Raw genomic sequence first — 14,134 nt, forward strand, 5'->3', positions numbered from 1 at the left:
GGCCGACGCTTTCGCGGTAAACGACTGAAATAACCTCCCTGTACATACATTACACTTCTAACACACACGTCTGTTGCTAGCTTACAAAAATAAAAACACCTTTCTCCATTTGCAAGAAATCACATGTTATTGTAGTGAAATAAATCTGCCAATTCTGAATTCAGCAATTTAATGCAAGTTAAGAAGCACGGAGTAACAATCTCTCTGGTAGCATCTTTGCTTTGAAATCAAGGGGTCCAAGGCTCAATATCTGGTGGGGGCACATAGTGGTTAGGATCCAAATTTAAACTGCATGTTCAATCCCAAATAACCTGTCTGTGGATAAAGTGGACTTCATAAACCTCTTGTGTAAATTCAAGAGGTTCAAATCCTGTAATAGGTATAGGGAGAACAATATTCTGTTTTGTATTAATTTCTCTTGGTGTATTTTTTTACCTATTTAAAATTCCATTTTGTGCATAAAATTATCAGTGTGTGTTTTCCGTTACAGGCTTTGGACAAAGGACCCCGACAATTTCTTACATTTCACAAGAGCAGATCAAAGATATTGGCGGCACTGTTGAGTTGGAATGCTCCGTGCAGTACGGGCAGGATTACCCAGTGCTGTGGATGAAGATAGACAGGAGCCGCATCACGGAGCCTCTTCCCATCTCCACCGGGAGCTCCCTCATCATCAGGGACAGCAGATTCGCCCTCAGATACGACACAGCAAGTTCCACATTCACTCTTCAGGTATGGAAGATTAGGATACACAGTTTCTTGACTTCTCCAGTATCTGCAGATATTTTGAAATAAATTTCCAGACAATTCTGAAAAGTTTTAAATTGCTTAACATTAATTCTTGAAGGTTTCCTGGCGGTCAATCATGATGAGATTTTCTTGGGATATCAGCCAGGTGATTTCCGGACAAGCTTCAAGTTTTCGAGGCGTTAGCTTTCGAAACCTAGGAAGCCTATCCAAAAATCTCCTGTCTGATATCCCGAGAAAACCACTTCATCATTGCTTTAACATTGTTTGCAGCATATTTTTTTGAGTAGAAATATTAATGACTACGGTTGCAAGAAATTTGCAAACAACCATTATACAAAAGTGATGTTTTTAAATTTGTGACAAATGTAAATGTTCAGTACAAATACAACCAAGTTTGTTTTCAATCCATTTTATGTTCAGATATGAACTGGAACTGAAAGTAGAACTGAATAGTAAGCGGACAATGTAGAATGAACCACAACTTGAATCTTGGCCTGTGATACCCCAGGCCATTGCTCTACCATCTGAGCTACTGTACCAGCCGTCGTTTTGCCTTATTTTTCACTTTCGCTGCTTACCTGTGTGGGATTGTCTCTTGTCAGTGATATCGCAATGGAATGTGTCTCCACACTGAAATATTATAGGCACCATCGATGTCATCAGTGTTTCAGAGGCAACAGGTCCCGTTATGACATTGCTCAGAGGCAATTCCACACAGGTAAAACAGTTTGTATAGCAATGGCACAATATTTCAAGAGATCCAGGTTTAAATTGTGGTTGAGCCTGCATTTTTTACTGAAATTTCTACAAAGCAATAGTATTGTTAGAAGGCAAGCAGGTTCTGTTAGGCTATGTAAGTGCAGTTAAAGTTGTTGCTTGTCAGGGTCTCCTGTTAGTGATTCTTCAGAAGAAAAGTTCTTCTGTTTTTGAAAAATATTACACAGTATTATTAATGATACTTAACAAGCAACAGCAGAGAAGATAATATAAACCAGTGACAAAATTCCTTGATAATTACGTTCCATTCTCCTTTGCATGTTCTCATTATCATTGTATTTATGTACTCATATCTATGCACACACATACACATTAAGGAAAGTTCTAAGAGTATATTATAAATTTCATTCAATCTGGGTTGCATGCTTGAAGAAAGAATTGTTATTGTCTTAACTGAAAGCATTTCCTTTTTCCTGCAGATAAAGGATATTCAAGAAACAGATGCCGGAGTGTACCAGTGCCAGGTTATCATCGGACTCAACAATAAAATATCGGCTGATGTGGACCTTCTTGTGCGACGTCCACCAATCATATCAGACAACTCGACTCGCTCGCTTGTTGTGAGCGAAAATATGTCCGTGACATTGGAGTGTTATGCAGGAGGATTTCCACTGCCGAAGGTGTCATGGAGAAGAGAGAATAATGCCATCTTGCCAACAGGAGGCTCCATATACAGGTAATGTTTGCACTAATGGTATGCTTAAGCTATGTGAACAAATAAAAGTAGATATATTCCTTGTTTTTCTTATGTGTGGTGTACATTGCCACGAATAGCATGTTGCATTGATCACTTCTTGTCGAAGGTGAAAATAAATCCGAATTAAGTACAGAAATAAGTACTGATGAATTTTAATTTTTTAACTGTTAGTATAAGTGTGTGATTTTTTGATCTGATGCAAATGTTACATACTTTAATATGTGTTATTCAACTATACAACTTTCTGTGAAGATTTAATATCTACAAATGTGTCTTAAGTTATTAATCTGATTTGTTATATCAGTTCAATAATGTAGCCTAGTGAAGAAACAGATTAATTGGCATTAAATCAGTATCAACTGATATAAGCATATTAATGTCTCAATAAAATAAAAAAAACTATTTTTATAGCCTGTAATTTAGTGCAAAATTCTGAAAATGAATATAAAAGTATAAATCTGAGATCGTGGTTTTGTAAAGTAAATACTTGTTCTAAGGCAAACCCTATTTTAGTCAACTGGTTATATGTATTATTTAAAGAGGTGAATGTACATTCGAGTTCTTATGGAGTGTTTGTAATGTTATTAAGAGAATAACAGTTATTTGGATTGATACATTTTAAATGGTATTTTATTGACAAGAATTCACATCATGATATCAAATTCGATCCATCCTTAAGGTAAAGATAAGGGTTCTGAGCAGGAACAAGTCCTGCTCAAGTGGCTTATATTATATATTCCTTCGTGGCAGCACTAAGATTTTGGTGTTAGACCAGCATCATGAAAACAATTGGGAAGCTCAATTCAAAACTGCTTGGCAAACCCTTGTTCTCAAAGAGCTGCTGCACCACAGATTGTAGTTTAGTAAGGAACCGTGAGTGATTGCAATCAATTTCTTGCAGAGGAAACATCTTGAAAATCCCAAGGATCCAGAAGGACGACAGGGGAACCTACTACTGCGTGGCGGAGAATGGAGTTGGCAAGGGAGCAAGGAGGAACATTGCAGTGGAGGTGGAGTTTTCTCCTGTGATAACTGTTCCACGACCACGCTTGGGGCAAGCACTTCAGTATGATATGGATCTCGAGTGTCATGTTGAAGCCTACCCTCCTCCTGCAATAGTGTGGATCAAGGATGGTATACAGCTCTCAAATAATCAGCATTACAGGTAAATTGCTGGGTACTTTTTCCGCTGATGGTTTTTATTGTTGGTATTCTTCAGAGGTATCAGTTTTTCCTCCTTTTTCTTCCTGAGTTAACATGATCTATATTGTACTGTTTGTGTGATTTGTTATTTCAAGTTCACTTAATGCACACATATGTTAATTGGGACTGAATGTACAGTTCAAAGTGAAATCAGAACCAGTGTACAATGTGCTTCCACCAGGTATTGAACCCAGGACTCCTTGATTCTATATCCTACTGAAACAGTTCATGATGGTTGCGGTAAACGCGGTTTAAAATTACTTACGTGAAATTTAGAAGATTTCGCACTTCCGCATTGCACAATTTAATGGTTCAATCCTATTAATTTCGAAGATCCACTGTCTTCATTCACCCTTTTGTGAATTAATAGGATTGAACCATTAAATTGTGCAATGCGGAAGTGCGAAATCTTCTAAATTTCACGTAAGTAACTACTGAAACAGCTCTACGAAATGGGTTCTGCATCAGAGAGTCCTAACCTACTCATATATGCATCTAATAGCAGAAATAAACATGTGAATATGTAAGGTAGGTTAGGTTTAGTGCTGTTAATGTAGCTTGCATAGCAGACAGTTAGTATGCCACATCATAACATCACTTGATAGAAGTATTCTGCTGATTGTATATTTTCGAAGTTGCTGAAGCTGCTGCTAGCCACTTGTAGTTAAGTTTGAATTATTTTCCTCATGTCCAAGGAGATGTCACCTGTAGTCACTTGTCTGTAGGTAGCTTGAAATGGGCATAAATAATCACACAAGAGATGTAATTTTATAAAGGGATGAGTTCTTAAAATAATTTCAACTAATAATGTTAAAAACACTAAAAAAAACACAAACAGCACGATAGGAGTTCTTCCGAGCTTTCAATCCCATCTCGGAATCATCATCAGGGCTGGTTGAGGGGCGACGGAAGGGATGCAGTTGAAGTTCCTCTGGCGCTACTCGCTGTGTCAGCCGGAAGATGTCGTGCTGTTTGTGTGTTTTTTAATGCCTTTAACAAATATGTTGCCAACACATGATGTAAGAAGTTTTCTACTGTCATAATAACTTAACTAAATAGCAGAACTTCTTGTCGTAACTAATGAAGAAGGCCACATGATGTGGGGAAAGCTTGAGTAAAGTAAGTTAGTGCGTGCCAAAACTGAACCTTTTAACTTCTGCTACTTGGTGAAATGATGACATGTGGTGTAAGTTTTGCTTTATCTGATGATTTTAATTTCTTTCCATAGCATATCCCATTTTGCTACTGCTGACGAGTTCACAGACACCACGCTTCGTGTCATCACCATTGAGAAAAGACAGTATGGAACCTACGTGTGTAGAGCAGCAAATAAATTGGACACAGCAGAGCAGACATTGGAGCTTTTTGGTAGGTTCTGTTGAGATTGTTTCAAAGCACTAACTCATAATATGTTTCTTTCCCAAACAGTCTAAGTCCCTGAAAAGTCCAACTGAACTGGGATCTTCATAGTGCTTGATAAAATGGCCAAAAATCTACAGTTGGCAACTTTCAGCATCTACATATGGAAATAATAATAGTTAATAATAAATCCACAGTGTCCAGATAAGACTTGCACAGCATGCAACAGATTGAAATGTTAATGTTTCAAACAACTTCAAATTTGTTTATCTTTTACTTAGATGCAACATTTTTACAAAATCTAGTTGTAATGTTGTTTCCTTCTAAAGTGTTTGATTTCAGTTCATTTTTGTACAATAATAGATTTTCAATAGGTTTGTAAATTACTATTACTGTATTTGTTGAAGAGTAACATATTTAGGCATGTCTCGATGCATGTGGTTAAATCTTTTTCTTGTATTTACATAGTACGAACTTGAAAAAGACTATTTCTTTTAAGTAGAAGCGATAGATTTGAAATTTTTGTTTGCTTTGCAAATCAGATGATAGTATGTAAATAATGGGACATGAATATTATAACATTCTGTTTTACCCAGTAAATAATTTAGTTGGTTTTATAGTTGGAAAAAGAATTGGAATTTGTCAGAGGGTGTTGATTTTAATTTGTAATAGTGCAAATGCAAAGGTAAATCTATTTTTTTTTTTTTTGTAGCTCTTTACTTTTAATGAGGTGAAAAATTTATGTTCTCTAAACTCCACGATTTATTCTCATCCTTTTCACTGTCTTGTGCTGTTGATATGAAAGTCAAAAACTAGCTTGAAATGGAAATTAAAGAAAAGACTGCATTTTTTAAAATGAATTTTTAACTTTCTGAAGTTTTAGTATCGTTCTCCTTGCCCTGTCTTCTCAAGAATCAAGGAGATTTGAACAAAAATCAGGGATATATATATATATACACAGAAGAGAACATGAATTTCTACCCTGGCATGGCATCGCATATTATTTATTTATTTTTTTTTTTTTTTGCTCTTGTTAGCTTCTTTTGATGAGTTGTTAATTTTATGCTTCCAGAAACCGTAATCCCCGTGTGCCCACCAGCTTGCGGCCAAGCGAGATACGGAACTAGCGCTGCAGCCCACGTGTCAACAAGCATGCCATTAGTGTTGTTGTGTATTCTTGTTTTCCTGCATCGGTAGGGTAGCTTTTTAATTTTCTTTTTCAGTAAGATATTGTGGTTGTTTGCTTGGTAGTAGAGTTAAAATACTGGTGCACAGATACAATGTATGTACTATATTCTAGGGTGGAGCTCATTAATCAGTAAAGTGGTGGTGGATATGTGCATGTATCAAAATAAACATTTTAGTATTAAAGTCTGGCCGATGTCATTCCTGGCTTCAACAGCATAAAACCGCATGCAAATTTCAAGAAATCTTTGGCAAATTAGTCAACTCCACACCTGACTAATAGCATCACCTACTTCCCCCAGGACACAACAGCCTAGGTGAAAGTGGAGGGTTCACACTGGAAGTTACGATGGCTCTGGTATAAGTATATGATGTGTTTAATAAACATATGCATTGTGCCATCTTCGATTACAGATGCGAGTCCATTATTACGCCCATTAATTTTGCTCTCATATCCTCTTCAATGGTAATCTGGTATTGGAAACAAGTAGCGTAAAGCTCTCAAGCTGAACCTATTTTTTGTGTTTGTTTCCACAGTATTGGGGAGACTTGTTTATATTGTTTTTTTCTTTGACAATTTTCTGTAGTGCATTCAAATTTTGTAAAGAAAGTTTTTAATTTGAACATGAAGGAGAGACATCTATGTTTTGGTAAGCATGGTTGACAGCAGTGGTGTTTCTATTCATCCCACTCCCGCTGTTTGTCACAGAATATTGCCTGCAGGGAGAAGTGGTTGCAACCACCAGCTGCCCATAATGGCTTCAGAAATTCATGTCAAAGATAGGACTGGCTACAGTGTCACCTTAGCACTAATATCAGTGTAACACTTAATCACCTCAATTGCAGGTAATTTAATGTACAGTTGAACCTGAGTTATACATATCTCAAGATGAAGAGAAAATAATACATATAACTGACAATTACTTACAAATCAGATTTATACCATGTTGTATCATTATTAATATACTATAATTGTATCTATTTGAGGAACAAGATATTCGTAATACGGTTATTTCTCTCATGAAGTGGTAAATTAATGAATCTAAAAGTTAGATTCTTGAGTTTTTTTGTGAATTAGCATCCACTTCCTGCATAAATTTTGCTTTCTGATCATGCATGTAACATTTCATCTTTCTGTTCTCCATGCCGATCAATAGCAACTAATTACGTTCACTGAAGGAACCACTGTTGTTTTTATAATGGAACACTGCATCGGCATCTTTTTAACGTGAGTAGTTTTGTATTGCAATTAGGTACAAAGGAAAATGCATCTCATGTTCTGAGCAACTGGAGAAAGTCTTTTTCCTCTGATTTCTGCCGCCTCTCTGGTGACACAGCCATGCCACCTATCCTGTTTCATATTTGAAAATCACCTTGTGTTTTTGTAACCACAAGAAATCTATACTTTTGTAGATTGGTTACTTACAAATCAACTGCATTTTATGAAAATTAGTATGTATAACACTGAATTACGTATAAATGCATTACGTACAAACAAGGCTTAATTAACACTTTTTTAAATTATATTTTGCCGGGTCCTGCAGTAATTTACGTATGAAACAGAATTACACAGAACTGAGTTACGTATAAAACAGTTTCAACTGTATATAATTTTTAAATATAAATCTTGGCTCCTACAAAACATGTTTCTTGCAGTGTTCTCATGTTGTTTGTTTCAATATTTTTAACGAAGCTGCTGCATGGTCCTTTCACAAGCAACTGTAATTTATTTACAATTGTATTACTTTTAAAAATATATTAATGTATACTAGAATATATAAAATATATCACTGTTGGGTGTTAGCGTGTAAAAGTTTGTTTTTACACACCCTTTCAGTATGGGTCCTGTGTTGGTAACCTTAACTATGAGAATCATTTCGGCATGTACATTTTGAAAGATGTGGCCATGAATTGTCACACTATTTATTATATGTGGAAATATAATGTTATATCCTAATTTAGGAGGGGGGTTAAAATGTTGTTTCAGTGTACTTATTTTCTTTTTCCCCCTTTCTTTCTTTTCTATACATACTTATCCACCAGTCTTACCTTTTGCTAGGCCCATCCACTATGTTCTGTCATCTTCTGCTGTCCTCCGTCCATCCACTTTCTCCAAATTTGTTCCCCTACAGCTTCAGCCTTACCTACTTTTTTTTTTTTCTTTTCATTCTTTCTCTCTTTTAGTTCTCTCATGCTTTCCTGTTGAAGTTCTTTCCGTACATCTTTCTCTGCTTTCTTGCATCATGCTCAATTTTCTTGTTAGAGTCCAGGTTTTGATGTGTAAGTCTCAATGTAACCACACAATGTGTGACTTTTTGTTTGCATTGTCATTTTGCACTAATGCAAAAAAGCACACTGTTTCTTTCTTGCAGAAATATCAACCCCCAACATTAGATACCCAGGAGTCTTGAAGTACAAGGCAGGCAGTAGCAACATCTCTCACTGTGGGCTTATCACGCTTGTGGTAACAAGCATTGTGTCTGTTTTTATAAACATCCTGCTGTTGGTGTAAATGCTGTGGCAAGCCTTCGCTTCCAATTTGAGATGAAACCTTTTAGTATCATATCATGTTTGAAGAGATGTAAAGTTTTATCATAATAGTAGAACTGTATCCACATCATGGATATTTTTGTATTATAGCTTGTGCAGTGTCGACCGTATTTTGTATTCCATGTGCATTTTTATTTCTTATAGTAGTGTTTGCTGATATTATTTACATTCCATATTTTGTAGTTTTTTTACTGTGGTAAACCAAAGTTGTAGCATTCCAAGTTTGAAGACTGCAAATGCAATAATGCAAGTGAGATTTGGGTTGGAAATTTTTGTATTTCTCAGGTTTTCATTTTCACATTCCAGATGCCGAACATAAAATTAGTGTTCAAAGTAAGGGAAAGTAAACTGATTTGCTTTAACCTTTTTTTTTTAAACTTGGATTGCCTTGTAAGATTTAAAGTTTGTATTGTATCGTGTATTACAAGAAATTATTCAGGGTTCCCACATATCCTGAAAAAACATATTTTCCCACTTTTCTAGATACTTTTAGATGGAAATTAATGCTTTAAATTACTTTCACTATTTATAGAGTGGAAAATGAAATCTTCCTGCTCCAGTTACAAGTAATACCAAACTTTTAAGTTGTTTTTTTTTTTACACATGAACATCTGCTTTAGAAAAAATAGAATTAGTGAAAAATGTTTATATTCATTGCAAATACATAATAATCCCTAATTTTTCCAGCATTTCTAGGTCAGTGGGAACCTTGGCCCTAGATTATAAGTCTCGTCAGGTATTGTAATTAAGTATTATTATTCTGAAGTGATACAGTAAGGTGTTTGGTGCATGTCTTCACTAAGCAATTGTGTGGTGCCAGTGATTTCTTCTCAAACAGATGTTTTCTGTTATAAATATGGGTTATAGTACATTTTACAACTTTGTGGATACACTTACAACTCTGATAACTTTTTTTTTAAACAAAGGAACAATTACAAGTCATTTCAAAACAATCTACCTAAGGAAAATACAACTTTTATGCTTAAAACTTGGTACTGAGTAGATCTGTGGTATCGATTAATCTGTAGAACTCAGTGTGATGAAGCATAGTATTTGAAACTTGCTATTTCCTGAATGACATGCAGAGTGGAAAATTGCATTCTCCAAGCAGGATTTCCAACTGTGTATTCAGGCAAAAATATCTTTATTTTGGCCATATTAATTTGGTAATTTTTACAATACATGGTTATATTAGTGGGGATACAAAAGAATCTAGTTATTTCGAAGAGTGATTGAATTCATGAGAAGCAGTACAGCAAGGTTGACGAAGACTTGTATGAAAACCTCCTTGTATAATGTAACAAGAGCAGCCTATTTCTAAGGTCATATTTGTATGCAAATTTACCAGCAATAAAACATTTTAGAAATAATTACATTAATTAAAGTTCTTGCATGACTAATTTGTGTAAAAGTTTGTTATTTCTACAAAAATGCAATCTCTAGTGAGGCGTTAATTATATTACCAAAAGCATATGAATTTTATAGGCTTGAAGAAAAAAAAAGGATTAATATATTTATATTCTACACAATTTTTTGCTGGTTAAAAAAAAACTATTTTTACATGTTTGGTATGTAGTAAAGAATTTAGACAATGCAATAAAAGAAAAATGAAATATCTCTATTATATTAGATCTGAATGCAACAACTATATATTTAGGCAAGGCAGTGTATGTTACTTTCTAATAATTGTTCTCAGGTCTACTAAACATTTATGGATCATATCAACATATTGTTGTTCAATGTACTGATCTTAATTTGTATATAAAGCATATGTGAGACATATTTGTACTTGTAACTGTGTACATTCTTTTTTACATTAATATTTCGGCTCCTTTGAGAGTATTCTCCACATTTTTTATATTTGCATAATGTATTTACAAGTGGATATTTGTACTGTGAGTATTTTTGATGTATTGTTCATGTGATATTAACAAAAGTGCATAATGTTGTAATTTGGTGTAGTTCTGTAAATGAAATGAACACACTGTTATACTAATGTAGTGCTTGTTGTTGTTGAGTAATGTTATTTTTGCCTGTTCCTCACATTGACAAAGGCGTGAGCAAAAAAATTGTCGTGATGTAAATAGAGGTGGTTGTGAATATTAATTTACATGTGGTTCAAAGAAAAATCATGTTGTTTTGATGCTTCGAGTATGATTTAAATCAATGTTTGTGGAAATCATTGCCTCAAGTACCAGTATTATATTTTTTCTATTGATTCTCAGCTCACTACATACAACCAATGAGAAGGGAGGGATGGATCTTGTGATGGCCTGCTGAGCTCATTATAAATTAACTCAACACAGAATCTAATGTTTTTTGTGGCTTTCTGGACATTTATCTCAAGTTATCAAGGAGAATATTGATGTATCTTCATTCTGAAATATCAGTTATAATTGTGCATTTAGGCAAAACCTTCCAGTCACAATTGTGTACTAATATACTGGAATCAGCTCAAGTACTCACTTTCTCCAAGAAATTATTTATCAGTGGTTCAAATCATACACAAACAGTTTCATGGAAAAAGAAAGAATTTGATTCCAGTGTAAAATAATACTGCTGATTTTTTTTGTTCCCTAAAACTTAATCATGTGCATTAGGGAGGTTAAAGTGGTAAGTTGACTCTTTCCTCCATATTATTGGCATCCTATTCTTAGGAAAACTCCTTTTATTATTAGTTTGATGGTGAATAACAGAAATAAAGTTCAACTACTTAGTATCACGGCAGACAAAAATGAAATTTTTAAGAAGTCCCAGAAACTTCAAGACTAAAATTTCCCCTTTCAAAGATTATCTTGAATGCAAAGTCTAATAAAATGGCTAGGCAATTAAGTATATTAGTTGTATTTCTATTATTCCGATGACTGAAAATACAAAAATTACTAGTGTTGCCAATGATAATCGTATGTGTTCGAGCTGGGTGAACAATTTTAGTTCAGTGTGATGTAATTTATATTAGACCCACACACTTCACAAGTCAAAAATACCATATCAATGAATGCACTGTGTAAAAATCTGAACAAAACTGGTATTTGCCTATTAATATTTCAATATTAAGTGCTAAAATAATTTGTAGTCCAGTGAGCCAGGCAAAAAGAACCATGCAAGTCTGTACTGTGTGCTATACAAAGTACTTCATTCTGCATATCAAGCCCAATTTTACTTTCATGCAGATAACATAAATAACATTCTTAGGTTTCCGGTGGATTTTTCAACTGGTTCCCAGCACTTTAAATCAACATGGTGCAGACCTAAGAAACCCATTAATCATCACATGGAGAGGTAAAGTATTACTTGCATCTGAAACTACTCTTTGAACAAAGTTAAAATTTGGGTGTTTGTAAAACAGGCAATTGCTTTCCTTACCTTCAACAACAATAGTGTAAACCTATTATATTATCTTTGATTCTCTCTGTTTCTTGTATCTGGAATGTAAACTTTCTCCAGGAAATATTTTTTTGTAAGCTCACCGAACCAGGCCTAACCTTTCTAAAGATGTTTGTATAAGAATAAAAATATTTAAAAGCTCACATTCTGCTGTATTTTTTTCATATATTAAGATTACAGATGTAGGAGCATTAATATATAAGTTGAAAACTGAAACTGGAAAATAAGGAATGCACACAAAAATATCCATACCCTGAGACATCATGTTGCATGCAGCATTCTAGTTTAAAATTGCTCCTGCTGTACTGAAAGTGAAGCACATAATAGCCCTGTCTAGTTCACTACTTTTTGTGTGTGTAGCTGGTTACACAGTGCAATACAGACTTGTCTACTTCGTTGATTTGGTGTTTGCACTACGGTCTGGAGAGGTGTAATGTGTGGTGCACACTAACTTCATCAAATAAACGTTTAAAGCAGCAGACAGGCATTTGGTGAATCTTCTGAACTTGATCATTTCCTTGCACCAACCTGACACTGGGATACACCTGCACTACACCTAGTGTCAAAAGTGCAGCGAACTAGACAGGACTAGCAACTCAAAAATTAGGCATACTTCTGGTTTCCAATCTGCACTGTCAAGGATGGAATGGACAAGGATTAAGGTGAGAAAAGGCTCTCGCAGTGAAGCACCAACTGCTGCTACTCCTCCATACCCTTCATAATGCAGACAAGAAACCCAAGAATGCACCACATTTTTTGTGTCCTGTGCTGCATTTTTATTTTGGTTCTAAAAGGTGGCAAACGAATATAACTGTGGGGAGAATCTACACAGTTGTAATTCCTGTCTTAATTTGCCTGTCTGTGCAGTGTGTATGGAGTGAACTCTGCTGAAGGCAGAAGTGTCAACCTCACTTCCACATAGTACACCACAATAAACTGCATTTGTGCAGGCTAACAAGGCTCTGGCATCTGGCCCTACAGCATGTATAATCCTCTCTCAGGCTGTGTTCTGATCTTTATGCATTCGATTTTTATTTACCCATTGTTTTTCTACCACTTTTGGATGAGCGTTGACATTATGAAGAGAGACTCGCAAAGAACAACTTGGGCAGGATTGAAACCCAGGACCCCTAGCATCATAGCATGTTGTGCTAACCACTGCCATGGAGGTCAAAGAGAAGCAAATGCTGATTTTAGTTTTGCTAAGTTTGAAAGTTTTCTGTGAGGGTGCAAGCAGGGGGAGGGGGAACACTGGTTGTTGAATCTGCGTTGTGAGAATGGAATTTTGAAGCGTGCTGAAGGAAACCTTTGTTTTTTTTAGCACAAGTGTCCACAAGTGGCAACAGGGGTTACCCAGCATTGTCTAAAAATAGAATTTCAAGCAGCTGCAAGAATTGGCGCTCATTTTTTACTACGTTCTAGCTTTTTGTCCGTGAATGTTGTGCGTAGGTGTCATTTTGTGCCCAAGTGCGAGGACATTTTTTGGGTGAAGTGACAATTTTTTAAAATAATTTTTGGGGGTTTTCTCCCTTCCCTCTCCATATATACACCAAATTTGCATTTTGACATTTTGTTCGGGGTGGGGGGAAACACCATTTTTTTTTAAGAAAAGTATTTTTGAGGGGATTTCCCCCTCCATATGTACGCCGAATGTGCATAAATTATATATCGTCTGAATCTGTGATTCATTCTGCGTACAACGGTATATCTTTCGGGCATTTAGTTTCTGAGCTATAGTCATTTCAAGGTACCGCTGCATTTTGAAGCTTGAATCAGTGGCCATTCCTTTTGGGGGTACAACTCAAGTTACATTGGTCATACGACAATGATGCAAATATTTTTCTGTTTCTTACATGCCAGCGATAATTTCTATGTGCATTTTGAACTTTTCATATCCTTTTTTTCAGGTGGGTGGGGGAGGGGGTGAAACCCCATTTTTTAAAAAAGTATTTTCAAGGGATTTCCCCCCTTTCCCCCTCCATGTATACGCCGAATGTGCATAAATTATATATCGTCTGAATCTGTGATTCATTCTGCGTACAACGGTATATCTTTTATATCTCTAGGGCATTTAGTTTCTGAGCTATAGTCATTTCAAGGTACCGCTGCATTTTGAAGCTTGAATCAGTGGCGTGCCGACCATTCCTTTTGGGGGTACAACTCAAGTTACATTGGTCATATGATAATAATGCAAATATTTTTGTGTTCCTTACATGTCAGCGATCA

The 14,134-nt window shown here is 35.5% G+C and overlaps 1 protein-coding gene across 1 annotated transcript in view; it reads left to right on the plus strand.

Annotated features, from left to right (window-relative positions):
• Window positions 1-12,051, plus strand: part of Lac (septate junction protein lachesin) — a 48,690-nt gene extending 36,639 nt beyond the window's left edge. Inside the window, exons 2-7 of the mRNA XM_083121219.1 lie at window positions 491-732; window positions 1,947-2,203; window positions 3,126-3,389; window positions 4,656-4,795; window positions 5,859-5,979; window positions 8,344-12,051. Coding sequence (XP_082977345.1) covers window positions 491-732; window positions 1,947-2,203; window positions 3,126-3,389; window positions 4,656-4,795; window positions 5,859-5,979; window positions 8,344-8,365 — 1,046 coding nt within the window. The 3' untranslated portion in view covers window positions 8,366-12,051. The remainder of the gene's footprint in view (window positions 1-490; window positions 733-1,946; window positions 2,204-3,125; window positions 3,390-4,655; window positions 4,796-5,858; window positions 5,980-8,343) is intronic.
• Window positions 12,052-14,134: the final 2,083 nt, after the last annotated feature.

This window comes from Lepisma saccharinum, chromosome 4 (assembly GCF_977018435.1).
Source record: "Lepisma saccharinum chromosome 4, izLepSacc3.1, whole genome shotgun sequence".
In the NCBI taxonomy this organism is placed as follows: Eukaryota; Metazoa; Arthropoda; class Insecta; order Zygentoma; family Lepismatidae; genus Lepisma; species Lepisma saccharinum.